This window comes from Puntigrus tetrazona, chromosome 8, assembly GCF_018831695.1.
Source record: "Puntigrus tetrazona isolate hp1 chromosome 8, ASM1883169v1, whole genome shotgun sequence".
Taxonomy (NCBI): Eukaryota; Metazoa; Chordata; class Actinopteri; order Cypriniformes; family Cyprinidae; genus Puntigrus; species Puntigrus tetrazona.
The window spans coordinates 9,680,959-9,708,721 of record NC_056706.1 but is presented as its reverse complement, the minus strand read 5'-3'; the positions used below and the strand labels follow the sequence as shown (position 1 = coordinate 9,708,721).

General features: G+C 39.6%; 3 protein-coding genes across 3 annotated transcripts in view; 1 reads left to right on the top strand and 2 right to left on the bottom strand.

Annotated features, from left to right (window-relative positions):
• The first annotated feature begins 100 nt into the window (after positions 1 to 100).
• Positions 101 to 8,328, top strand: fam78bb (family with sequence similarity 78 member Bb). Its single transcript, XM_043247557.1, has 2 exons — positions 101 to 4,244; positions 6,237 to 8,328. Exons 1-2 carry the CDS (start codon positions 3,982 to 3,984, stop codon positions 6,757 to 6,759), a joined length of 786 nt encoding a protein of 261 aa, XP_043103492.1. The 5' UTR covers positions 101 to 3,981; the 3' UTR covers positions 6,760 to 8,328.
• Positions 8,329 to 8,346: 18 nt separating this feature from the next.
• Positions 8,347 to 14,470, bottom strand: slc35a3a (solute carrier family 35 member A3a). Its single transcript, XM_043247556.1, has 8 exons — positions 14,090 to 14,470; positions 13,201 to 13,423; positions 12,233 to 12,387; positions 12,034 to 12,156; positions 11,773 to 11,947; positions 9,713 to 9,831; positions 9,434 to 9,567; positions 8,347 to 9,302 (listed from the first exon to the last, which is right to left on the bottom strand). Exons 2-8 carry the CDS (start codon positions 13,388 to 13,390, stop codon positions 9,212 to 9,214), a joined length of 987 nt encoding a protein of 328 aa, XP_043103491.1. The 5' UTR covers positions 13,391 to 13,423; positions 14,090 to 14,470; the 3' UTR covers positions 8,347 to 9,211.
• Positions 14,471 to 14,986: 516 nt separating this feature from the next.
• notch2 (notch receptor 2) overlaps positions 14,987 to 27,763 on the bottom strand; it is a 36,956-nt gene continuing 24,179 nt past the window's right edge. The window contains exons 12-34 of the mRNA XM_043246282.1: positions 27,317 to 27,427; positions 26,971 to 27,163; positions 26,725 to 26,870; positions 26,516 to 26,629; positions 25,861 to 25,980; positions 25,535 to 25,687; positions 24,967 to 25,195; positions 24,671 to 24,872; positions 24,344 to 24,494; positions 24,048 to 24,232; positions 23,370 to 23,502; positions 23,040 to 23,282; positions 22,825 to 22,937; positions 21,506 to 22,023; positions 20,923 to 21,270; positions 20,684 to 20,826; positions 20,380 to 20,581; positions 19,962 to 20,049; positions 19,718 to 19,871; positions 19,275 to 19,597; positions 18,848 to 18,995; positions 18,644 to 18,741; positions 14,987 to 18,536 (exon numbers count right to left, since the gene is read on the bottom strand). Coding sequence (XP_043102217.1) covers positions 17,145 to 18,536; positions 18,644 to 18,741; positions 18,848 to 18,995; positions 19,275 to 19,597; positions 19,718 to 19,871; positions 19,962 to 20,049; positions 20,380 to 20,581; positions 20,684 to 20,826; positions 20,923 to 21,270; positions 21,506 to 22,023; positions 22,825 to 22,937; positions 23,040 to 23,282; positions 23,370 to 23,502; positions 24,048 to 24,232; positions 24,344 to 24,494; positions 24,671 to 24,872; positions 24,967 to 25,195; positions 25,535 to 25,687; positions 25,861 to 25,980; positions 26,516 to 26,629; positions 26,725 to 26,870; positions 26,971 to 27,163; positions 27,317 to 27,427 — 5,507 coding nt within the window. The 3' untranslated portion in view covers positions 14,987 to 17,144. The remainder of the gene's footprint in view (positions 18,537 to 18,643; positions 18,742 to 18,847; positions 18,996 to 19,274; positions 19,598 to 19,717; positions 19,872 to 19,961; positions 20,050 to 20,379; positions 20,582 to 20,683; positions 20,827 to 20,922; positions 21,271 to 21,505; positions 22,024 to 22,824; positions 22,938 to 23,039; positions 23,283 to 23,369; positions 23,503 to 24,047; positions 24,233 to 24,343; positions 24,495 to 24,670; positions 24,873 to 24,966; positions 25,196 to 25,534; positions 25,688 to 25,860; positions 25,981 to 26,515; positions 26,630 to 26,724; positions 26,871 to 26,970; positions 27,164 to 27,316; positions 27,428 to 27,763) is intronic.

The following is a 27,763-nucleotide window of genomic DNA, read 5'->3' as shown; positions in this document are numbered from 1 at the left end:
AAGCAAAAGGGGGTTTTGGGAGCTCTTAAGTGTCCTGAAGCACTACAGAAATTATTAAATAAATATATTATTAAAATACAAGAGTTTAACTACACCAATAATATTTTTGGGGGTGGGGGGACTGAAAATAGTTTAAAATCAAATACAGTGATTAAATATGACTGTTCTTCATCAAAAAATAGACAGTCAGATCCACGGATAAAATTCAGTGGAAAAAAAGCGGGCAAGTGACGCAAGTAAGGCCTGAGATGAGAGACAGAGACGACCGCAAAGACACAAGGACCTTCTGTCTTACTCCAGATTTATCTTTCAACAGACATTTGTCCTTGTCTTTACTCTGCTCACAGCCCGAAAAAAAAACCCTGGTCCGAAACTTTGGTTAGATTCCAAGAAAATGTAACTTTCCAGTTATGTTCTTTTGTTAGTAAAAAGTACAGATGCTTTTATTTGATTAAACCCCCCAAAAATAGGTCCAAATGTAATAACATGTAAAATCAAGCGTCAGTGTCATATGTTAAATTTTTTCAGTTTAATCTCAGAAAATGTTCATTATCAAGCAGCAGGCTGAATGGTGTGAAAGGATTGAATGTAATTAGCCCGAAAGTCTGGCAGGAGCCGTGGACTCCAGGCATCTGCGATGTAGCTGAGCATTGAATAGTGATGAGAGATGGAGCTTCAGCATCTCCAACCTTTTATTACATCGAAAAAGACAGAGTGAGAGGGAGAAAAGGGAAGACAACGTATAACGTACACATCTAGGCCTACATTTAGCCGACGCTCACAAACAGGGCCTGCATCGACACACACACACACACACACACACACACGCTACTCCTCTTTTATCTTTATGACATTTTATTAAAGCAGAAAGGTCAGATACAAACAGGTTTCTGATGAGTTCTTCACTTTCTGTGCTCCTCCCACAATTCATCCAGTACCACACACACACACACACACACACACACACACACACACACTCTTTTCGTGTCACCCTAAAAGACACCAAGCAAGTGAACATTCTATTCATAGCATTAAATACTCAGATGTTTTAGGGATTTTCCTGTTCTACTCCACAGCCCCAGTTTCCTCTAGATAACATGGATTTAAGCATTTTGTTGTACTGTTTACTAAAGGAGGATTCTCATGCTTGTTCCTCCACTGAGTCACATTACACAGTCTGAATAGGTGCTAAAGTGGTCTAGACTTGCTCAGCAAAGGACAGAGAAGGCCTGGATTATTTACCCACCCATGTAAGGATTACAAACCATCTTAACCTGTCCATTAGCGCTGGGACCGTCTCAGACAGTCAGGCTACCGGACAGACCCTCTTTCACCTGAGCTCTAATCCACTGCACCAGAAGCCTGATCTGATAGAACCAGAGAGGCTGAACTGGACTGAAAAGCCCTGCTCATGCCCATGCTCTCTTTCTTGATTTCTTAAGCTAGATTTAGAAAAAAAAAGATAGGGGTGTGTATCACAATCATCCATGTGCCATATGCAGATGAATTTCACATAAACATTTTTTTTCTGCATTAGAACCAAAAAAATCCAAAAAAAAACTTCTACCAGCTCCGTTATTACAAGATCCGAGCAGGTGCCCAAATTGACGAGCATGATTCAGAAGCGATGTCTCCCCCTTCTGGACATTTTGTTAAATGTAGAAAGCGTTGGAGAGATGCTGACAGAAAGCACAAGTAGACGCAGGATAAAGTTCTAAAGCTTTTTAAAACGTTTTTGCATTGTGGCAGTTTTTCTGCGTGCTACCTAGTGTTACGAAGGACCTCAAACCAGACCGCGTGACTCATGAGTCATACTACGCATGACACGTATTCACATTCAAGTCACAGAAAATGAGTAGAGGTCGACATCTAAAAGTTTTTTTTTAATCTCTCTACCTCACTTCGTCCAGCTGTTCGTGTCTCTTTGTGGCAGACACCGGCTCCCTGCGCATTAATTCGGCTTTAGAAGAACGAGCTGGGAGCGCAGACATTCATTAACATTCATCCGTTAAGCTGACGCTTTTATGTAAAGCTAAAAAACGAGGGATTTATTCTAAGCAGGCAGCCGATTGTCATTCCCTGATGTCACTCTCACCTGTCCACGTTTATTCTGTCAAGTCTGTAATTTACTGAGGGGTGAATTCAGACTCACTAACCACCGTCATCTTCTTCTTCTGACCTCAAACTAACTTAAGACACCAGCCAATTGTCGCAGTGATGTTTCCCTGACGGATAAATTTGACACGAGATCGGCCTTAGTGACGACAGTCCATCTATGCAGGTTGTCATGGTTACACGGAAAACCGTCAATTAAGAAGCGGAACATGTCTCTCGCGCTGTATAATCTCCCCTGTGGCTAATATGTAAGAGAGAAGGGGAGGTAAATACGGATCAAAGTTACAAAAGGTAATTATTATTTTCGGTTCTCAAGTGAGTACGTAGCCCTAGCGGTACAAACTACCTTTTGAATCCGAAATAGGCTATATTATGAAGAAGTATAAAATACGATGCAGCACGATATATTCAAGGCTCTCAGTGAATCATGGAGGAATCGATTAAGGCTCTTTTGAGAAAATAATAATAATAATAATAATAATAATAAACTTGTTGAGACGTATTGGTTTCGTGATAATCAAGCTGACAATTGTGTCAATCAAACGATCAGTACGCTTCTAAAAAAAGAGCGCTGAAGCGGTGTACTGTTGCTATAGCAACTTCGCGAACATTTAGCGCGTAATGATTAACGCGTAATCTTACTTTTGTGAATGGTGTAACGTGCGTTACAGACTCATGTAACCTAACCTTTTTTATTTATTTATTTGTTCCACTTTTACATAGATTACCTAAAATTAGCAGAGACCCCGTTCAACACTGATTATCTATTCATGCTTCCCATATAGGATATTATTACTAAAGAATTACGAATTTCAGGCGTTTTTCATATTCAGCAACATCAACAGGTCCAAACTCCGGGTATCAATCTTGAATCTTGCAGCCGTTATACCGTTACCGCGCTGTAAAGTTATTTGTGGTTTTGATTAACGAAGGATCCGAGATGATGAACGGAGCGTAGCTACGTGAGGAGGACTATAACGCGCACTGGTACTCCTACGCGCCTCTGATCGTTCATTCAGCACCACAGCAACCGAACAGCGACCGCGGCGAGCACGCCGACAACGGAGACGGGAACGGTTTATTTTTAAAGCGCACGGCAGTCGTTGTCAAAGCGCATCGTCGCGGTTTACGCGCTCTCATCCGGACGCCTCGCGTGTTAACACGCGGACGCCTGACTACCGAAGGAATACGCGCTATAACGGAACGTCAAACGCGATTTGATCGAGAGCAACGTTCCGCTTAGTAACATACTTTTTTTTTTTCCTCGAGGCTCCTCTTCTGTCGCAAATCATGAAATACTTTGAAACTGTTCGTTGTTCCGAAAGCGCGAACATACATCGAGAAAAACAGAATAGCGACCACCTCTTGTCGAGGCGAGCGGTCCGCCACACCTGACTTGTTTTTCTGCCTCCGGTTGTGACATGAAAACTCGGACCAGAAAGAAACGGATGAAAGGGCGAAGAGCTGCAAAAGGCCATGCGGATTTGAAAGGGAACATATCAGATTGAAGTGGGAGCCCGGAACAATCCACAAGTCCGAACCGCGACTGACAATCACAGGCATGGGGACACCAAAGATCAGGAGACGGTCGGAGGTCTCGCAACCTGTTGTTGATCCCGAGTAGACAGATTATTATATGCTATTATATCTAAACGGCAATGACTTTGGGGGGAAAACACGTGCTTTTGACTGATTTTTGTCTCGTTTCTTGATTTGTGTTTCTTAATTATTAATTTGTGGAGCGACTACATTGGACGCCTGGACTAGATCGAGTTGTTTTTTCGGGAATATAAAAGTATATTTATATTAGGAAATAAAACACCATTCATGGTTGGTTGGTTACCCTGATTCTGACCCTCTCCAGCCATGGGTTGCCTTCAGAGCGTCGCCTGCAAACCCCGAATTAAACGCGAGAACATCGTTGTTTATGATGTGTCCGCTACTATTGACCAGTGCCCCACAGTGATCGAGGAGAATTCACCCATAGTGCTCCGCTACAAAACTCCGTACTTCAAGGCCTCCGCTCGGATAGTAATGCCGCCGATCCCTCGAAATGAGGCTTGGATGGTGGGTTGGATTCAAGCATGCACTCAAATGGAATTCTACAACACCTATGGAGACCTCGGCATGTAAGCATAATGCATGTTTTTTCACTTAGTCTTGACCATAAACACACATTCATTTAGCCACTGACTGTCATTAATGTCGGTCAAATGAAGATTTACAAAATTGCAAAATCTAATTTACAAATAAATAATATATAAATGATAATAATAATAATAAATAAATTTGAGGAAAAACCTAACATTTGACTCCAGGGTTCAGCCATATTTACAAAACAGCTTATAACCACGACCAGACAATAATAAAAGTAATTAAATACACGACTTTTGAGTCATGAATCATAAACATCAAGAGTTCTCTTAAATTTATACAATTTGTCCTGAACAAAAAGTGTACGTTTTTCCATAAAGTTTTTTTTTCTGTAATTGTTCAAAAAAAGTTATCAATATTCGACGATGAAGACTTTCAAATGTTATTCATATTAATTATTCAAAAACGTTAAGTAATAGACTAATAAATCAATAGGCTGAATAGCTTCAACATTTTCCTTTCGTTCCGGGAAAAGGCCAAATTAAAACAAATATCAAAGTGGATTTAAATTAGCAATTGAAAACGGATGTGTTATAGAAGCTGATTTGTAACGCATTTTAAAATATGCAATTTTAGAAAATGTCACCGTCTCATCGGTCACTCCTTTAGTGTGAGTAAATCACAAGTCATTTATTTGTGGCACTTTGTTTAATTAGGTCTTCAAATGGCGTAAATCAAAGGATAACTTCAGTGCAGTGCACCAGCGATTTATATTCACAGAGAGTATGCATACATCAGCTCAGTGCCTGAGGGGAGGAGTGTTTGCACCTTCATCAGTCACTGCTCTTTCATTTATACTCCCACAAATGAGTTTCACAGCCTGTCACTGGATCAGACGGGGAGAGGCAGCAGATAAAAACAGAATAGCTGCTCTGAAACATCGGCGTGGTTGCGCTAAACAGAGTTTTGTATCGCAGGCGAAAGCAATTACGTGCTCACTGCCTAATCTAAAGACAGAGCAGGAGAAGGAGATAGAGACATTCTCACACCCACCCACGAGGCCATGACGCGTGATGTGGGCCCTTCTGATGCTGCCTGGGGGGCCTGTCTGTGTGGAGGTGTGGACATGTGTGTGGGGGTGTGTATTACTGCCTGAGCGGGTGGTTGCGTGGGGTTTTCTGTGACACAGATGGTGCCGTACCGAAGAAGAAATGCCAGCGTCGGGTCATACCTAACAACACCCAGCCACATTAACGTCCTCTCACACTGAGTCATTTTACACTGGCAGCTGGGACCCTGATAATGAATGTCATCATTAACCCCAATTATCCTTTGTACACTTGGAATCAGCATCTTTTTACACTTATACAGCCGTGGCCAAAATCATTAGACCGCTAGCATTTGCACCAGCCAAAAAATAGGTTTAAGTCAGTTATTTCTATTAATCTGTAGCGTGTTGGTACAGTTTACATTTTTTAAACTGGGGTTTTTTAATTCAGGAAGAACTACAAGATTATTCAAGAACTACCTGCAAAACTACAGAACTGTTAAAATGTCATAAATAGATTTTCTTTATCGATTAACTTTTCTTAACTAAATTAAATAGGTCTCTTAAAGCATCTTGGAAACATTGCCACTCTTTGTGCAAACAAAAATCTCACTGGATTATTACATGTAATGGCTAAATGAATATTTGAAAATGTAAACTGATATGTCCTACTAACACATTAAGACATAAAACCATTTTTTAGCTGGTGAAAATACTAGTGTTCTAATAATTTTGGCAACCACTGTATATTCAAAAGCATAACTGCAGTTGTTTGTTTAACACTGGACTTAATTCCTGAAGGGTCACAGTTCTACACATTTGATCTCCAACCCTAATCAAATACATCATCCAGCTAATAAAGGTCTTCAAGATTACTAGAAAGGTCCAAGCAGGTGTGATTTGGAGCTAAACTCTGAAGAGCTGGTGGACCCCCAGCAATTGAGTTTGAGACCATTGCTCTAAATGTTTATTTCCACAGGTCAAGCTGGGAGCTGCCAGAGTTACGAGAAGGACTGGTGAAGGCCATCAGTGATTCAGACGGCGTGAGTTACCCGTGGTACGGAAACACGACTGAAACTGTGACTCTCTCCGGCCCCACGTCCAAACCTTCACGATTTACTGTCAGCATGAACGATAACTTCTACCCCAGCGTTACATGGGCCGTACCGGTGAGCGAGAGCAATGTGCCTTTGCTCACGCGGATCAAACGCGACCAGAGCTTTACCACATGGCTGGTAGCTTTGAATATGGCCACACAGGAGAAGATCCTCCTGCAGACTGTGAAGTGGAGAATGAAAGTGGACATCGCTGTGGACCCCTCTAAGCCATTGGGCTCTAGAGCAAGACTCACTGGCCGGATGCACCAGGACCAGCCCAAGGTGTTGACCCATATGGAGCTGATCCCTCCTAACGCTATGGGTAAACCCAATGCTAATGACGCACAAGTGCTCATGTGGAGACCTAAGCGAGGTCCACCATTAGTGGTGATTCCCTCCAAGTAGCAGGTTGTGGCAAAACCTGAAGGTTTTTAATCAAAATCTGCCTTAAATCCACACTGCTGCCTTTAAAGAGATACTTGGTTCTTAAACAGCCTTGGAGACACTTAAAGGGGCAGTTCATAAAAAAAAAAAAAAAAAAAAATCTTAATTCTATATTTTTTTACTCACCCTCATGTCACTCCAAACTTGTATGACGTTTATTTATTTTGTAGAACACACACAAATATATTTTAAACAATGTTTCTGTCCATCCAATGACACAAGATAAAGGACCCTAGTCAGACAGGTTTAAGAAAAATTATAGTTTGGTTGAACTGTCCCTTTAATTTGAAATTGACATTTGCCTTAAATCCTTAGACTCAAGTTCAGGAGAAGAAACCATACATCTGCTCTACAAAAAGGGATACTGCACCAAAAACCATAAAAATTCTGTCATAGTTTACTCACCTTTCCATCATTCGAAACTATTATACTACTATATATATATATATATATGTCAGTGGGTTCCAATGTTTTTTGGTTCCCAGTATTCTTCAAAATGTTCTTATGCAGTAAACAAAATGACAATTCTTTATGGGTGGAGTATTCCTAAAAGGCTATTCAGCTATTCAGATTACTTAGCTCCAACATTTTCTCTTTCAAGTTCTCTGTAAGTGTAAAATGCCTGGGCTACACAGAAGCCAGTCTTGCTTAACATCTTAATTATAGATGAATCTATGTGGCAAAACAAAAGAAGCAGTTGTGCATGAATGTACGACTTCAGAAGGTCTACAGCCAAATTCAGCACTGCCTTTCAGTTCAACCAGTTTTACTGCAAGTAAATTTTGAAGGCAGAAGAAAGCTTTAACCATCAGATATGTTTGCTACTTAGCACTGCATAATGTAAGTAAGAAGAGATGTAAGACTTCTTAATTCCACTGAGCATAACCTGGACCGCGAATAACGCTGCAGTAGAAATGAGGGATCTTCAGCCGCTTAAGTTTCTCTGCTCTACGCTTAAGAATGTCTGGAGCTGTCTACTAATTCACTCTTCTGCTCACCTGGGAGCGAGGGAATCGAGGGAGGGGAAGAAAGAGATTTGAACAGTGCTGCAAACGCCAACTCCCACCGCTACTCATTAGAGAGGTGAAAACCATCCGGACCTTCCTACTGAGATAACAAACACACATCCAGACACAAAAGCACAACAAACACTCAACTGCCTTCTTTGAAGCACCCTCCTCTAGAGAGTCCTGCGCCTGCACAAATTACAGTGGAGCGACTGTTTGATTAACAAAAATGGATCCAATCAGATTGTTTGAAAGCATTAAAACCTCTGGATTTGAATTCACAATGCCATGTGGGATTTGCAGACTTCAAAAACGACCCAATGCTTGTCTACAGAGGTCACTGTAGAGTTTATTGATTTTGAGGTTCACAGTGTGTTCTGAAGGACTGGGGCAGCTAGAGTTGTCCTGACTGTAAAATCGATTTGCCTTTTTAATTAATTACCTTTTTCAAACTGTGACTGCATGCATTGTTTTTACACCTTTTGAAAAAAAACAACAACCCTTTTTTTTCAGTTTTGTGCTGCCCTGGTGAAAATGTGTGTACTGTTTGAAAAAAAAAAAAAAAAAAAAGAAAAGAAAAGATAATTATACACCTGATTTATTATTTCTCCTCACCAGATACTAATATAGCTTCACACATAGTGCAAAGTCACTAAAAAAAAAGCATTTCCTTGCATATATGGCGGAGTAACTCAAGTATTCTTTGTTGCCTGGTGACAGAGGTAAACTGTAAAATAATCACAACATCCCACAAACTGACCGGCTGGCACCATCTTAAGTATAATTATTTTCATTATAATAATATCAAAAGTTTACATTCTATTCACAAAACATCCCTTATTCCCTCAATTTCTACAGCACGGAAACTAACCCAGCAACTCAGTCAATTAAAATATCATTAAAATATTTTTTTTAAGGATTTAAACAGTTAATATTGACACAAAAATACAGTGATGCAACGACCCCCTTAGCAACATCCATTGCAGAGACTCAATTTCTGCGAGATTCAAGTTTAATTTGTGGCAAATTGCTGCAGGCCACTGTTGCGAATCAAAAGCAGCCACTGCTCCTCGAAGATGAACGCATAATAAATGGCCAAGAAAAGCCAAACGAGTTTTGCGCCGTTTAAAAATGGCACGTTATGAAGTGTTTTTAATCCATCACCCATTAATGTGATCAGCGCCGATTAATGTTCTTCACGTAAAATGTGATTTTCACTGAAACCAGAGACCCAGAGCATTTCTCCCAGTGTGCTTCAGCTCAGCACTGCACAGCAGTGGCCCAGCCTGTTATCAAACCTTGTATCAATCCTTTTTCCCGCTCTCTACGCCTCCTCTGCTCTTCTCTGTCCTTCCACTCATTTCATCCTTTTGTTCCATTCCACTTTCACCTCGTCCATCCCCTTTTCATGCCCTGCTTGGGTTGGGTGCCGGCTTGCTCTCATAACCATAGAGAAACGTTGCCATTATGACCAATACTGTGCCTAAGAAGAACACACTGGACAGGAAAGAACAAGTGGGTTTTCAGTTTTTATTTCAATTGAAAACACCTATTTTTTTTTTTTTTTTTACTTTAAATCAATTTAAAGCATTTATTGATCACAAGACAGAAACAAATGTACTTTTTACCTGGTAGGCTCAAAATCCTCAAGCCAGAAATATGAAATAAATGTGGAGAGGATAATTGAGAGCGATGTAGCAAAGCCCTTCAGTATGTTGTCAGCATACTTGATGACAGCAGCTATCACAAGCCCTCCAAGAGCCTGTGGGAAATAAAAAAAAATCTATTTATTTTGTCGCACATTAACGCATTGCAGAGAATAGCTCTTGTGTTGCTTCCTGTTATGTGTTGACGATCAAGCAATTATCGGTTCTGACTCACATGTAAACTTCAGAAAAGTGTTATACCTGGAGGGCAACCACAATCCAAGTCAGCGTGTTGTAGCCCTGAAACATTCCGTGTTCTTGGACTCGGTCACCATCATAGGCCAACATCCCGAAGATCCCAAAAACCAGGCCAAACATGCCTGCACAGAGGGCAAATCATTCAGATTTCTTTTACATAACATAGCACTCCGGTTTTTTTTAAATATAAATATCAATTATAATTTAGACTGAACAAATGTCTAAAAATTATTTAAAATCACAAACAGCAAATGAATTATTTAATCTGTACTGACATTCAAATGTTTACTTAATTTGTCTGATCAAAAACTAATCTAAATAAAAATCAATAAAGGTGTGAACCATTATTAGAATTTAAAAAGTTTCTATTTTAATATATTTAAATGCATTTTATTTCCTGTGATATAAAGGCTGGAATTTTAGTTGCATTCGTTCAATTATCAGTGGCACAAACTCCTTGAGAAAACCATTTTTTTCTTTTATTTTTTAGGATTTAATGAATGCAAAGTTTAAAAAGAATCCATGTGTCCTTGTTCAATAAAAGTACTACTGCTACTACTACTACTACAAACTAAATCTTACTGACCTTAAACTTTTGAACAGTAGTTTATAAATGCAAGTGAATAAATGAATAGCTTATTTCTGAAAACCATGACAAATTTTGATACGTTCAGATTATAGGTTATCAAAACATGATAGCACTGAAGAACAGAGCTGGTTTTTGGCTTTGGATTTGGCTCAGCTCATTACGACGAACAGAAGTTCACATTAGGAGGTGAATCTCTACAGACGCTCAAATCACACATTGCCAGTTATAAATAAACCCTTACACTGAGATTCCACATGGCAAGAAGGGAAACACACGCATAAATATTAGCCTTAAGCTCCTGAATGTGACTTTGCTAAAAGAAATAATTTGTTTGAATTTGGACACTGTCTCTCAGTAATACAGATTATTCAAATGGTCACCAGACTTCTAGTGTAAAAATAGGTTGTGTGTGTCATAGTGCTCCATGCTGTCAGGTAATTTTCATCCAACAGTGTGAAGTGTTAATTCAGTCTGAATGTTTAGACTGAGAAAAAGCAATATATATATATTTCTATCCAGGCTAAGATGTATGCCCTCTGTGAGAGGTTCTGATTACACCAAACCCACAATTTATTGAATGAATTTATATAATATGCAAAATGTGTCTAGCACAGCAGCTAGCACAGTGTAGTGTCCCATTACTGATGCAGTGTGATCTACTTTGTCACTTAGAACATTACTTTTTACTTAGCAGATGTTAAAAATGGCACTTGTTAAATACTGCAGGTCCGTGACCTGTACTTTAGAAATATTATATTCAATATGTTTACATGGCAGGAGGTGTAAAACCAAATTTTAGCACCAAGCGTATCATCAATGCTCTTTACTGAAAGATTCACTAAAAAGCTTAAAGGAATAGTTTACCCCCAAAATGCAAGCCATTCAAGATGAAGAGGAGTTTGTTTCTTCATCTCAACAGATTTGAAAAAATTTTGCATTCACTTGCTCGCAAAATATCAGCTGCAGTTAATGGGTGCCGCCAGAATAAGATGATTAAAAAAATAAATAAATCACAAGTAATCCTCACAACTCCAGTCCATCAGTTAAGTTCTTGTGAAATGTTAAAACAAATTCATAAAGGCATTTTAAATTCAAAAACATTTAATGTGGAAAAAGTCCATAATTCATAATACTTTCTCTAGTGAAAAAGTCTCTGTGTTGTCCTCTCGCTTTAAAATCCTACTCGTATTTTGGATGAAAAGCAACCGTTTAAAGACACTTTTTGCTTCACAAGACCTTAATTGATGATCTGGATTTGTGTGGAACATTGTGATGCTTTTATTAGTTGTTTGAGTTCTCATTTTAACGCCACCCATTGAATAAAAAAAAGATCCATTAGTGACTAAGCAATGTTATGTGAAATTTGTCAAAATCTTTTGATTCTGATGAAGAAAAACTCATCCAAATCTTGGATGGCATGAGGGTAGCAAACGTTCATATCTTTATGCATAACTAAATGCATAAACATATTTACCAAGCTGGATGTTTCGGACCCAAACACTCTGCTTAGACTCTTTAAGGATCTTCTCAAAGTAGACACCAGCAAACCCGCTAGAACAACAGGCTACCAACACGGCCACCAGCCCTACAAACTGTGAGCCTGCAGTCAGCTGTTCTTTCTGAGGGTCTGACGGGGAGTCTGCAGGCCACTGTGCAAACAAACAAGCACAAAATACATGAATACCTCAAAGACTGTAACAGAATTTAGGTTTTTTTTGGCAGGTAAACTTTTTACTTGTACAAGTGCAATGCCGGCCATAAGAATTAGCAGAGACAACCACTGGTACACCCCGAGCCTGCGGCCCAGCATAGAAACCGAAAACAGTGCTGTGGTCAGGATTTTCAACTGGTATGTCACCTAGAAGCGTACAAGAAAAAGCCATAAGAATGATAGCCATAAAAATAAGTCAACTAATGGCTGGACAGTGACTTACCTGGTAGGTAGCCGCATCAAGGTTGGAGAGTGCCACATAGAGAAGGTTATTTTGTAGCGTGTAGATCCCTGAAGGAATCGCCAGCTTCAGAGTCTCTATAGGCTTGTGTAGAATCTCCTGTCTCAAAATACTGCTCAGCGCTCGGGCGCTGTAACCTGTTTCAAACAGACAAAGCAGTTACCTGTCAATAATACAGAAAATTCACAGCCATTCCTCCCAATTTGATTTTTAAACTAAATTTTCTGTTCTCAACAGAACGGTTTCTGAATGTAAATTAATTAGTAGTTACAAATTTTGCATGGATTTTATTCTGTGTGTTCCATGCAACTGTTTAAAAAGACTGTTAAAAATAAGTTGGATTGCATTTTTTTCAATCTATTATTTCATTCATGTTGAAGGGGACAGCAGGGGTTCATAAACTGATTTAAAAACAAAAACGTACAATAAATTTTTTAAAGACTCAAACAATCACAGCAGTAGACTTAATAAAAATATATATGCATTTTATGTTTACCTGCATGTCCATTAATCGATTAATTGTTCATTAATCAACATTTTTTTAAAGAGTTAATTAAAAAGAGACATTACAGTAGAGCCACAAAGTAATTAATCATGATTAATCACATTCAAAATTACAATATGTTTTTAAAATGTGTGTACTGTGTATATCTATTATGTATATATACACAAAGTAAAAATTACGCATGTATATATTTACATTTTTTTTAAAAAACATACATTATTATATATAAATATACATATTTAATATATAATTCAAACATTTTCTCTCTCACGTACATATATATTTGTGTGTGTGTGTGTATATATATATATATATATATATATATATATATATATATATATATATATATATATATATATATATATATATATATATATGAGAAAGAGCTTTCAGGATACAATATCAAAAACAATCTCAAGAATGAAGGATGACCCAAGAAACTCACTATGATCTTTGAAGACGAGCCCCACACAGCTGAGGATCTTAAGGAACTCTGCCACCACCACAGCAGACGAGGCCAGGTAACGGGGTCCATCACCCTGCAAGGTGCGCGAGTAACGCATGGTGAGCACCAGGGATGTGGTCTGGAAGACCAGAATCCCCAGAGAGAGGTACTTCAGCTTGGCTGATGCCATGATGACAGCCTCTCACAAGGAGACCACGACAGACTGGGGTGACATCAGAAAGAAAGGGGCAAAGAGCAGACAGATGTTAAAATGCAATGTTGTCCCAGCTGGGTCTGACAAGAAAGCTGCTCTGTAAACATTAATGGCCATAAACAACAGTTATAAGCCAAGAAATCAAATATTAACACTGCAGCTTACTAAATCTATGACAATTAAAGGGATAGTTCAACATCAAATGAAAACCGTGTCGTGATTTACAGTCAAACTTTATTGGTTCTGTGGAAAATCAAACTGACACCTTAGTCACCATTCAGTTTCACTGCAACTTTTCTTAACAGTGCAAGTCCATGGTGACCGAGGCTGTCATTTTCCTTATTATCTTATGTTTGAACGAAGGAAATCCAGTAAACAACATGACGGGTGTAAATAACGGCATGTGAATTACTCATGTATTAAAATTGTATTAAAACAAGAAGAAAACGAGTAACGTTAAAATATTCTGCAACGTAAGCGTAAATAAAGTCAACTGTAAAGAGCATTTACGTAACTTAAGTGGTTAAATGAAACAACTAGTGTTAATGACCACAAATTATTCAAATTATGGAATAAAAAAAATTCCAGTTTACAGCAGAGGACAGACGTTTGACATAAAACTATAATCCCACTTGCTATAATAGCTACAAATAACATGTATTTTCACAGACTCACCTTTTCTGGGAACTACTGCAAATAACCGGAAGAGTTGCAGTTTGTGAGAAGAAGTTTGAACGCAAACATGAACGTTAAAACCCCCTCAAAGAGCCATCACTTAAGGGGAGTTCTGCACAAGTTGAATCTACACACAGTGAGTTAAAGAGTTCAATTATTTTGACAGTTACACACACTGAGAGGTGCTAAGCTATCATCTGAGGAAATCAACGGTTCCGGGTGTTCCTCGCGCACGATCATCTACTATGTGTCCACCCATGCCGCATGCCCTCATTCACCAAGAATGAAAAGCGGACTGTCAAGTGAAGTGTAGAAAATCTTCATATGAATCTCCACAATCTTGCAGTACTTCCTAGTGTTTTGTTGTTTCGATCGTCGTTATGTGTCGTTGTCGCCACCTGTCGGTTGGCGGACAGAATGATATCAAACTGAACCTCGATTGAGAAGCGCGCGCTCACCTTGCTTATTAGTCTTCGTTTTGTTATCTGTTATAAAAAAATACACTTAACACGCTTTCCTTTTGCAAGTAGTGGGCAACTTTAACACCAAATTCAATCAACCCAAGGAATAAATATATTACAACTAGAGAGAGCGAGACTTTATATATATATATATATATATATATATATATATATATATATATATATATATATATATATATATATATATATATACACACACACACACACACATATATATATATATATATATATATATATATATACACACACACACACATATATATATATATATATATATATACACACACACACACACACACATATATATATATATATATATATATATATATATATATATATATATATAACAGAATAATAAAACATACATATAAACTTAAATAAGAGAGAGAAAATGAGGGAGACTCATTTAGCCAGATCAATTTGTAAAGGTTTTCCTTTATTTGTGTTTCATCTCTATTTTAATCATTAACTGTCTTGGATTATTTCCAATACACGGGCTGTTGTTGTTGTTGTTTTTCTTTTTTTTTATTTAAATCACAAATTGAAATCTATAAAATACTAAGACAAAACATTTACTTCATTCTAACATACAGTATTGCATATATTTGGTGAACAGGAAAGAAGGTACAATAGGCAATAAAAAAAAAAAAAAAAAAAAAAATATAAAATTATATACAGCAAATACAAAAATAGCTTTGCATAACATTTGGGTGAAGATACAAGGTTTCAAAACATTTGCTTTGATCTTTATTTGGTGGACTAACACCCATTCAATTGCTAACATTTCAGTACACTAAAATCATACTGTTGAAGGGCTCTTAAGTGCTACAGGATATCAACTGTTTCCAAAAAACGAATATGCCATATGGAGCCTATAGTACATAAAGGTTTCTATTTGCATAAACAGACTCTCTTAATATTGACCTTGAGCACACACAATATCACCGATCCACCCACCTGCACAAATACAGCATACCGGACGTTTATAAGACCTCTTTGACAGTGTGTTATCCCCACTCTGGATAATGTATGCATGCATCTCTAAATACTATTATGAGTGTTTATTTGGTGTTTGAAAGACCCAGGGGCTTTATTGTGCAAAACACATTAAAAAATGTGATTGTACCAATCAGTTTTATAAAGCTTTGCTCAAAAACATAAAACAGAACAAGTGAAACAGCACATTTAGATTGTATAAAGTATTATTTCTGAATTATTACCAAGTGATTCATACGGTTGCACAGACAGGCTGATTGTATTTAGGATGAAAGAAATACATGACATGTATTTAAAACTCGTGTAGATAAATGATACAACTTCAGAACTGCTTAGAATAGTAATATACAGAAAAACCAAAAAGGCAGAACAAAACAAATAAAATAGTAACAATGATTATAAAGAAGTTTTAAAAGGCACTGATAATATTACGCATAAGCATTTCGTTAACTGAAAGGCTCACGGGGCTTGATGACAGGAAGCTGGAATTCCTCTTCAAACCTCTGTCATGTTTATGTGGCCACTGAATACTGCATACCATTTCATAAGAAATAAAGTGGAACCCATTTATATTTACACACCTCCTTCTACCGCTCTTAATTATAAACCGTAACAGACGACAAGGAAATAACATAAAAATGTAACAATTAACTATTTACACCACAGTTTAGCTCTGAACCACACACGAATGAATGAGATGTATGTGTAGCACATTCATGCGACCAATCGCAAACAAAGAACCACCACTACACTTAAGAAACATTTCATTACTACAAAAAGGTTGTTCTAAAAAAAAACACATGAAAGCTGACCAATTATATAAAAAGATTAAATTATCAGTTAAAAGTATAGCTCATCGATAAACTCTGATGCACTTTCAAACCTGTATGACCTTCTTCTGTGAAGCACAAAGATATTTTAAAGAATAAGTTTTAATTATTTTTTTTTCATACAATGAAAGTAAGCAGGGTTCAAAACAACCTTAAACTATTTGACTTCACTCTATGGATAAAAAAGGGAAAAAACACAGAGACAATGAAAAAAATTATCTCCTTTTGCATTACACAGTAAGTCATTCAGGTTTGGAGCAAGTGAGTAAATGATGACAATTTTCGTTTTCCTGTGAACTATCCCTTTAAGGTTGGTACCATATTTGACTTTTAAAATCAACAAAAATGATCAAAAAAGACGGCAGATTAATTGAGAAAATTTCCTTCAAATTGTAAAATGTTTGACTAAATCTTGAAATAAATTTCCCCACATTGGGGACAGTAACCACAATGAAGACTCCTAAGTTTGGCACTGTGATTGTCCATTGGTAACAGTGTCCTAAATCACAGACGGCCGTTAAGAGGTGTTGTTAAAGTTGTTTCTCTCGTTTCTGTTTATTCCGGGGATTCTGTGTGCTGAAATATCCGGGCTAATGCGAACTTACGATACGCAAACTTCAAAGTCAGCATGCAGAGCTTAATAAAGACTGTAGAAGAATTGAGAAAGCATAAATGGCCACTCCTCTGGCAGCTGAAGAGAGAGACAATCATACAGCCGTGCAATTAAACTCTGGAAGGTCCAAGTTCCTACGCATACACGCTGCTGCGCTGTGACTGCTGCGACTGCGTCGGCTGCGCTGCCTGCGATGGGGGCTGCAACTGGGCTTGTTCGGGAATGTGTGTGCGGCAGGAAGGAGGCAGTGTGTGGGGGTTTCCTAGAGGGGTGGGACTTGTTGTGACATCGGACCAGTCTGAGTTGGAGTGGGGTGACGAAGAGGACCAGGGGTCGGGTGATTCAGGGGAAGGAGTGAGGTAGGGGTGCTCACTGGGGTTGTGTGCGGGATGGCCAGGGGTGGTTCCCTCAGAGCCGGCAGTGACATAGCTGTGCTGGGAAGGCGGCGTTGGATATTTATCCACGGGGCTCTGGCGTGGCTGATAGGAAGCTACTTGTCGCGCTTGACTCTCAGGCAGCCCGTGAGGGAGTGCGTGGTTGTGACCGTGGGGGTGCTGAAGTGTATGCGACATGCCGTGTTGCATTCCCACATCGGGCATGGGGTACATCATACTCTGGTTACAGTGCAGGTGCTGACTTTGTGCCTGATTTTGCCCCTGTGCCTGCATCTGCCCCTGTTGCGCCTGCTTGAGGAGGCTCTGCCCGTTGCCTGCCGCCATCATTTGGAAGGTGACAATGGGAGGCAGTTGTTCGCGGCTCATGGTGACGTTCATCGGGGTGAGCATGCCCGGGCTGTGGTGCTGCTGCATGCTGGTGTGGCCCGTGTTCATCTGGTGGGGCGGCATGAGACCAAACATGTGGCCATTGTAGCTGTGTTTGGCCAAACCCACCCAGCTTTGCTGCTGGCTTAACATGTGACTCACAGGAGGCAGCATGGGCCTCACGGACGGGGTGCTGAGCAGAGGGGGAGAATTTGCAGTGCTGGTGGTAGCCACTGCCTCTCCGGCGTACGAGTGTGGAGACTCCAGGGAATCCACTGGTGACATAGTGACCGAGCTCTCTGAGAGGCCACCAGATGCTTTGGTGACATTTCCACTGGCTCCTGCCACCGCCACAACATTCGGGCCCTCTCCTCCGGCCGGCTTCTTCCGCCTCTTCGCCTTCATTTCTTTTAGATCTTTTGCTGTCCCGGCTGCGACAGTGTTTGCTTTTCCTCCTGCTCTGCGATTCTTTTTGCCCTGTGGTCCTGGACGCATGCCAATCATGAATCCCGTGCCGTTTGTCCCACAGACCATGGAGGAGTGTCCCCCACCATTGCCCACGTGGTTAGGCCCAGAATGTGGGCTGTGCACCAGGTTGTATTGGTCCAGCAGGCGCACAATGTCGTGGTGCATTCGTTCTTGAGCAGTATCACGAGGCAGGCGGTCGAGGTGGTCGGTGATATCACGATTTGAATAATGATCTAGGAGAACTTGGGCCGCTTCAAAGCTACCCTCCCTGGCAGCCAAGAATAAGGGAGTCTCCTCCTATATCACAGAACAAACAAAACTGAAGTGTTTGGCTGACACAAAAACATCTATGTACTCAAAAAGTGATTAAACATGCACATAAACAAACAGACATGAATGAGTACCTTGTTATCCTGCATGTCTCGATTGGCTCCATTCTTGAGTAGCACTAGAGTGGCGTCTACATTATTAACAGCTGCAGCCCAGTGCAAAGCTGACTTGCCTGGGGTAAGATGATAGTGATGCATTTTATGTCTAGAATTTCTCTCTTTCCATATACCAACAAAGTTCTTTACTATGACATATGTTTATACAGGTTTTCATCTTACCATGGTCATCCACTGCATTAACATCTGCATGGCAGTGCACCAGTTCTTCCACCATGCCCTCCACTGCCAGTCTGGCTGCCAGGATGAGTGGTGTGGTGCCATCATTCATGCGCGCATCAAGATCCGTTGCACGGTTACGGATGAGAATCTGGAGTGGTATGTGCAAGAATTAATTTTTTAATTAAAGACCATTAAGATTATGAAAGAAATGAGTATTTTCTAGCTACATATAATTAGTTTGTTTAATTTTAAAGCTGTATAGCTCAATTATATGTTAGTCACTATAGATATCTTCATGACTTATTTAATAATTAAGGATGGACGTCTCAACTTTATAATTAATTGATAATTTCCATGACTATGGGAAACCTGTAATTCATGATCAAGCTAGTCTTAGCATGTATATCAGTAGAGCACATTCCCTCACCTGAAAGACTCCTTGGGCGTCTGCCGCCACGGCCGCATGTAGAGGTGTGCGGCCCATGTTATCATGAGCATTGGCATCAGCACCAGCATCCAATAATCTCTTGGCGGCATCAGCTCGGGCGTATCTTGCAGCGAGGTGAAGGGCAGTCTCTCCGGTGCGATCTGTCTGGGCATTGAGCGACGCACCCTGGCCAATTAAGTCAGTTATGACGTTTGTGCCAGGCTCATCAGCGCCACTTTCCTCCTCCTCATCTCCCAGCATGCTGCCACAATCAGGGCTGCTGCCATTTCGTAGAGATGCCAGCATGAGAGGAGTAAAACCATCTATGAGCATGAAAGAGAATACGGAGTAAGTCAAACTTTTTAAAAGGAAAACAAAAAAGTGAACATATTTTTTCCTCATCTACTAAGATTATGAATAAGAAATAATCTTAGTCTGTTAACCTGGTCCTTTAACATTGACATCCAGGCTGTCCATGTCTATGTCTGCCTGAGGGGGAGTGAGTGTGATGTCCGCGGCTTTGTGATGCTGCAGGGTCCACTCTCTCCTGTCCACTCCTCCATCCACCCCGACAGGAAGCAATGGCTTATCCTCCATCTGTGAGGTTGAAGTGGTCCATTCAGTTTGATCATAAACAAAGGGATCTGTTACTGTCATCTTCAGGGCTGTGGATCTGCCATCTCTTACCCTAGGTTTTTTAGATAGATGATCCTCTTCCCAATGATGGGTAGAACTGCCATCCATCAACCCTCCATCCTGTGGTTTCTGCATGCTCCTAAAAGAAAGTGGAAGATAGAGAAAAAGAGTTGACCTAAGATGCCGCCTGAAATCAACAAGTTAACAGAAGCATGTAAAAAGATTCAAGCTGTTGTTGCTTTTAAAGCATCATATATTATTTTTTATCAAATAATGTTAAAAAACAAAAGAGATATTGCCCACTCAAATTTTAAATAATGTGTATAAACTGTTAGCTGTTTAATATATTTGATTTTTACAATATCAGTAGAAAGCACACAGTCACATCATTCCCTCTCAGAAACTTCTCATGGCAACATAATGGCATCAAATATCTTGACATCATTGTGGAGATCAGACGCACACTTACTTCATGCCAAAATCATCCTGTCCCACTGGCTCCCTCCGCTTGCTGTCTTTCTTTGCCAGAAAGCCATCAGGAAGCCATAAAGTCCCATGCTTGCGTTTACGTTTGGCAGCCAACACACCCAGCACTAAAATCAGCAGGATGATAGCTGCAGCCGCAGCAACCAGGTACAGGAGAAGATTCGTTTCGGATTTGTGAACTCTGCCTGAGGTGGGAGAGGCTGGTTAACAAAGTTTATAAAGAGAGAACAACACAGTGAAAAGCACAATTCCTTTTTGATAGAACCCTGTTTTACTAGTTTACTTACTGTCCACAGAGTAGATGGGGTATGCTAGCTCTGATACCAGGTACTCAGCAGCTATGAATGCTGCAGCCTGGTCTGCACTGGAGATGCATTCCTCTGAGTGCTGAGAACACTGTCGATTATCAATCTCCAGGTGAACTTCTGATCTAAACCAAGAAGACATCCAAAACCATGTTAATTTATACAAACACAACAACATGAAGGTAAGCAACAAAATGTTCATTTCTGGGTGAGGAACATACCCAATAACCTCCCTCTCAAGCTCTCGTCTTCCACGTTGCTTCATAGTAGAGATGTTTTGAATTTCATCTTCCTTGTTTCCATAGTACGGGTACACCATAGGTCTCTTATGCTCATCCAGCTTAAGTCTCAGGTTAGTGTGCAGGAGCGTCCCCAATGAGCGCAGGAAACCCTTAAGGTCACCCAAAAGCTCCTCGGGCTGCAGCAGCACGACTATCACCAGTGTACCTTCAGCCAATTTGGCAGGAGTATCCGTGTCACAGTCCAGACCATCCCAGCCACATGCTTCTGTGTTGCAGCCCTGGTTACAATGACCATTGGCGTAATGATCTGCACAGTATCTGTCATATCTAAGGAGAAATTAGGTTAAAAAATTATAATTATTATAAACTGGAAATAATTGAGGCTTGTAAGATTTATTTTGGTTCTTGAAAAAAATTCTGTGTTCACCAATATCGAAATTATTCTATCAAAAATAAAGTAAAAATAGGAACATATGCATCTAAATGTTTTCAAGCATTATTGTTGCAAAAAAGTTCATCCCAGTAATCCTCTACAGTGTGAGAAATACACTGGCACACATACTTGCAAGTGCTCAGGCCCGTCGATGAACCTTTCTGGCATTCAAAGCTGTCAAAGAGGCAGTCTGCATTGTCACACTCTGGGTTACAGCGGCCATTATGGAATAACTCCCAGCATCTTACGGAGGCTGTGCAGTTCCTCCAGGGCTTGTCCCAGTGCAGCGTACAGTCTCCTCCATCCCACTCACATTCTGGGGTCTTACATTGTGGGTCACACACTTTGTCTCCTGCCCGCTGTTTGCACTCCAAATATTGGCAGGAAGTATTATCGATTTGACAGGTTGGCCCGCTGAAGCCAGGTGGACACTGGCAGCTGAACTTGTTAGAATCATCTGGCATACATTTGCCACCGTTCTGACACATGCAACGGTTTGTGATGCTCTCGCAGTGTGGCCCGGTAAAACCCACTAGGCAGCGGCACTGTGGGCGACCCTTTATCTCCAGGCACTGTCCACCATTTTCACAGTGCAAACTGGCACAGGAGAAGATCTCAAAATCACCACAGTTGAAACCAGTGTAACCCTGAAAGAGCCAGACAGAGGCTGTTAGACCCCAGGAATACAGCAAATTGTGGCGTTACCTTACAACGAAATGACTGGGGGCTAGTAAGACAGCAGAAGTGAGTGAAAGAAGAGTAAAAGACGAGTTAAGAGGGAATCAGACTTTCACTTCATACCTGATTTATGCAGCTTCAGTCTTTAGTGCAAGCATGAGAATGAGAGAGAAACAAGCAGCCTTGAGAAAAGGAAACATTTTCACTCAAAGCAAAACAGAATCAAGCAAAGCTAACGCGGCCATTAAAGGTTGCAAAAGAGATGTTGGAAAGCACAGCAAGCGACATATTAGTCATTAAAATACCCTCCTCCTCTAGGAGAGAAGTTAGTAAATATTCAATAATGGTTTTAAGCATTTACCAAAATAGGGAATGATACACAGTACAGTAAAAATGTATTTGCTCGACCATGCACACATACACAAAACCATTCAAATGTTTGGGGTCAGTAGATTTCTATTTCAAAGATTAATGCTTTTTTTTTCTATTTCTTACTTTCTATTCATCAAAGCATAACTGTCTTCAAATGATGATAATAAGAAATGTTTCTTGAGCATCAAATCAGCATATTACAATGATTTCTGAAGGATATTTTGACACTGAAAATTGCTAAAAAAAAATTCTCTCCATCCACTAAATTAAATTACATTAAAATAACGTCATGTATTGTACTGTTTTATGTTTGGAAAAACCTAAAAAAAAACCAAACCTCTGATTGTATACATGCAAAAAATACTAAATACATATATAAATGCTAACTCTGCACTTACAGTTTGGCAGGTACAGGTGTATCCGTGTAATGAACTCGTGTTCATGGCACATCTGCCGTTGTTGTGGCATGGCTTGGAGTGGCACAGATCCACCATTAACTCACAATGTTGCCCTACAAGGGAGGATGGAGTGTTTAGGTGCATAAGAAAATAGTGAATTTGAACCACTTTAAAACAGCTAGTACGATTATCTATGATTCTAAACAAGACCTCACCAGTATAACCGAGACGACAGCGGCACTGATAGTTATTAGTGAGCTGCACACAGTCTATGGTGCCGGGGAGATGGCAGGGTTCAGAAAGACACTCGTTCACATCTCCTTCACAATGCTCTCCAGTAAAACCAGGAGGGCAGGAGCAAGAGTACCGCCCCACACCATCCACACACTGGCCACCATTCTTACAGCGAGCACCAAACTCTGGGGCACATTCGTTCACGTCCACCTCACACTGTAAACCTGCACAACAAAGAAGTGTTAAAGGGACATTGACATAGCAGTGTAACATCCGTGCATTAAACATACTGCGTTAAGAATCAGTCATACCTTTGGTGCCGGGAGGACATGCACATGAGAAGCGGTTGATCAAATCAATACAGGTACCTCCATTGCGACAGGGACTGGAGTGGCACTCGTCAACATCATATTCACAGTTCACACCCTGATAACCTGCTTTACACTAATAGAGAAAGAGAGGTTTAGATAACAGAAGATAAACAGATTTCTTGATTGTATATTTTTTACACAATGGTTTTTACACAATACACAATGTTGTTTAAAAGTTGAATGCAATTTATTCTTGTGATGGCACAGCTCAATTTTAATCAACCATGTTATTAATATGGAAAACAGTTTTCCACTATGCTTAATTTTTTGGTAAAATCCATGATAATTTTTCCTCCCAAGATTCTACTTTTAAAAGAACTTGTAACACCAAAAGAGAAATCTTCGCCTTAGAATTATAAGGGTCTGTCTGCATTGTGTTTTTGCATTCCATAGGCTTGTGTAGATAGAACCCTTTTTGTTTTCTAAAAAAAGACCCAAGATGTACACAGCTTAGAAAAGAAACATCACATCATGTAAATAAGATGTCACAGAATAAGAATATGTGAATAACTCAGACAGAACCATATAATTCCAAGGCGATGAAATGTCTTTATAATGTCGCTGTCTTTACCCCAACCATTTAAATAATAGTGTATATCAATGTTAGTAAGTTCCTACCTTGCAGTCATATCCACCCTGGTAGTCCACACATGTCCCTCCATTTCTACAAGGGTTCGAAAGACATTCATCTATTGGCAGCTCACAGTAACTGCCCTCATAACCTCTCTGACACAGACAGAAATGTGTGTTGTCTTTGTCCACACACTGCCCTGCGTGCTTACACACCATGTCCACTGCCACACCTGGAGCATATCAGAAGGTACATCACAAATTCAAACAGCTTAATCTACATTACATTTTGTTGCATTTCAAAACAATTACAGTGAAATTAGTCACGCTCTCTAATATCTCACTTCTGTTTTCAGCAACAGTCTGGCAGGAAACATTGGGGATGTCACAGTACAGGCCTGTCCTGCCATGCTGACAGCTGCATCTCCAATCTATCTCATTCTGGATGCATGTGCCTCCATTACAGTCAATCTGACTGCACAGGTTCACCATTGACTGCAGAAAGAAAAATGAATCACAACTGAGTGTCTAGTATGTATTTGCAGAGTTGAAAGAATATTAATGACAGTTATTTGGCACAGGGTAAAAAAAGTAGGCTTAAATTAACATCTAGTCAAAAAGGAATCAGGCTGTGTGGGTTTGCAATCTAAAACTGAATGAACAGTTTTTACCTCACAGGTTTTTCCATTATACATCCTTGGGCAGATGCAGTGGAAAGTCCCCAGACCATCTATGCAGGTTCCACCATTTTTACAGGGATGAGAGTCACACTCATTCAGTTCATACTGGCAGAACTGACCCGAAAAGCCATGCCGACAGCGGCAGGTGAAACGGTTAATTCCATCCACGCACGTTCCATTGTTAAGACAAGAGCTATGGAGTAAAAGAGTGAGAGAGAAAATGAATAAGCATATATATGATACAACGAAATAAAAAACTAAATGGATAATTTAGATGGAAATCGTACGTCTCAGTGCAATCTGGGATGTCACGTTCACAGTTGATGCCGTCATAGCCAGGCGGGCACTGGCATGTGTAGCTGTTCACGTAATCAGTGCAGCTACCTCCATTCCAGCAGGGATTGCTAGCACACTCGTCCACTTCCTCTTCACAGCGCTCACCATAGAATCCAGCTCTGCACTCGCACAGGAACCGACCAACTTTATCAACACATGTGCCCCCATTACGACATGGATCTAGAGAAGAGAGCAATGATAATGTTAATGATTCTGTGATTTCTGTTTTGCAAGCTGGTATCTAAATACCCTTGGTGGGCCACAAATGATTCTACATGAAAAAGATTGTAGAAAATTAATTTTTAGGGCTGTTAATAGTTGTTAATATGTTGAGCATTTTGCTAATTTGTTTTATATGTTTGATACAAATGTAACTTATTTTATTTGGTCTTTTAGTTGATCTCTGACTACTAGGCTATACTACTCTCCTCTAAACAGAAAATGTTAACACAAGGATGTGTTTACTGTCTGTCACTCATCCACGACATGTGAATGAATCTGTGTGGAAATTACACATACTGGAGCTGCAGTCATCGATGTTGGTCTGGCAGTTGACCCCACTGTATCCAGGCTGACACTCGCATCGGTAGCTGCCCACTGTGTTCCGACAATGACCCCCATTCTGACACGGGTTTTTCTTGCACTCGTCTACATCCTCTTTGCACTGGGCTCCTACACACACATATCAGACAGACACACTTGAAATGTTCTGTACAGACTTTCATCAGATATACTACTGGGAATATCATGTCATCAGTGATTCAAGTAAAGGTGTTATATGTGGTTTTGTTAACATCAGATACACTCTTGAGGAATAAAAACACACACAAAGTCAAAGCGCTTACCTTCCCATCCGCTGTGGCACAGGCAAGTGTAGCTGGTGTAATCTAGGGATGGTTGACAAACCCCTCGTCTCTGACAGGGCTGAGAATCACAGGGGACTAACTTATCCTCACAGTGTCTCCCTGAGAACAGAGCAGTAAAGTTATATATATATATATATATATATATATATATATAATTATTTTGTATTATTATTATTATTATTACATTTATTAATAATTATAATATTAATAATATTGATTAACATTATTCATTTAATTATTAAAATATATTTAAATTATGTAAACATAAATTAGCAGCACAACTGTTTCAACCCTGATATTTGATCTTCAGAAGATTCCATTGGAGCAATAATTTCTAAAAAAATAAAGCTTTGGCATAGTAGGAACAAATTGCATTTTTAAAATATATTAAAACTGAAAATGTTTTTAATATTTTACTATATATATATATTTTTACTGTCTTTCAGAAATAATAAAATATCCTCTGATCCCAAACTTTTGAACAATAGTGTAAATAATTATGATCTTATTATTAATACATGTTAGGACTGAAATATTTTAATTAGACTTATAAAATCCAACTGATTAAAAAGTGCTGATTCTGTAAATAAAATTGTAAAAAAAAAAAAACTATGCACTGTAAAATGTGTATCACCTGTGTAAGGCAGAGTGCAGTGGCAGATGTAGCTGTTGATTCTATCCACACAGGTTCCCTGATTTATACAAGGGTTTGACTCGCATTCATTAATATTTATCTCACAGTTAAAACCTGAAAAAGAAAAAAGGGCAAATCAGGGAGTTGGGAATGGAATTGAACATCATTATTACTTTGTACATTAAGGCTAATGGATTACACGCCTTTACCTGCAAATCCACGGACACACACGCAGGTGTAGCCATTGAGATGATCATGACAGGTTCCACCGTTCTGGCACGGGTTGGACTGACACTCATTCTTCTCTCTCTCACAGTTTTTACCCTCCCAGCCTGGGTTGCATGCACAAAGATACCTACACAGACAGAAGATGACAGTAGTTGACATGAAAGAGATAACTGGTCATAGATGATATACAAAAGATATATTTATCAAAATATAAAAGTTGTTCCTACCCGTCCTGCTGCTCAATACAATCTCCATGCAGGCAAGGCATGGGGCTGCAGTGGTCTGCACCTGAGTGACACAGAGGACTATGAGTCCCAACTGGACACAAACACTGAAACCCGTTCACTTTGTCCACACATGTCCCTCCACTCAGACATGGGTTTGAACTGCATTCATTTATCTCCTCGTTGCATCGCTCCCCTGAGAAGAAAGAAAGTGTGGAAAAAAATGTTTCAAAAGGTAGAAAATAGCATGTTTATGAAATCTAACTATTTACAAAGAACTTAGTTCTCATCATGATTCAGGAATGAAGCACGTCTGCATGAGTGTATTTATGTATGTGCATGAACAAACCTGTGTATCCAGGTTTGCACAAACATTTGTACTCATTAATTCCATCCTCACAGGTCCCGTGCTGGCAGGGATTACTGGCACAGTCATCATGGTTAATCTCACAGTTCACACCTATAACAAAGACAAATGACAAAATAGTCAAAGGAGGGAAAGGCAGGTGAAATAATGCTGGTCTAATTTATAAAGGAGCCTTTGAAAGGTCTCTAAAGAAGTCTGATTAATGATAGATTATTTCTGTGTGTGGGTGTAGTAAGAGGAAGTGTCCAGCAGGGGAGTGTAGTGAGCTGTGTTTTGTTTGTTGGACAGTGTAACTGAGAAAAACAGGATTTATCATGTTCCTTTCAAATAAGAGTCTGATATACTTTGTAGACACATAACTCATATCACCAAAGTTCACATATCACATACTATACATAAAGATTACCAAAGAATGAAACAGATCTTGAA

Bases quoted from the DNA above. Each gene is read 5' to 3' on its own strand.
- fam78bb (XM_043247557.1), top strand. From the start codon at position 3,982: ATGGGTTGCCTTCAGAGCGTCGCCTGCAAACCCCGAATTAAACGCGAG. The intron at 4,245-6,236 runs GTAAGCATAATG...TTATTTCCACAG, and splicing joins ACCTATGGAGACCTCGGCAT to GTCAAGCTGGGAGCTGCCAG.
- slc35a3a (XM_043247556.1), bottom strand. From the start codon at position 13,390: ATGGCATCAGCCAAGCTGAAGTACCTCTCTCTGGGGATTCTGGTCTTC. The intron at 12,388-13,200 runs GTGAGTTTCTTG...TGTTTGAAACAG, and splicing joins GCTCGTCTTCAAAGATCATA to GTTACAGCGCCCGAGCGCTG. The intron at 11,948-12,033 runs GTAAAAAGTTTA...TTGTTTGCACAG, and splicing joins CCGGCATTGCACTTGTACAA to TGGCCTGCAGACTCCCCGTC.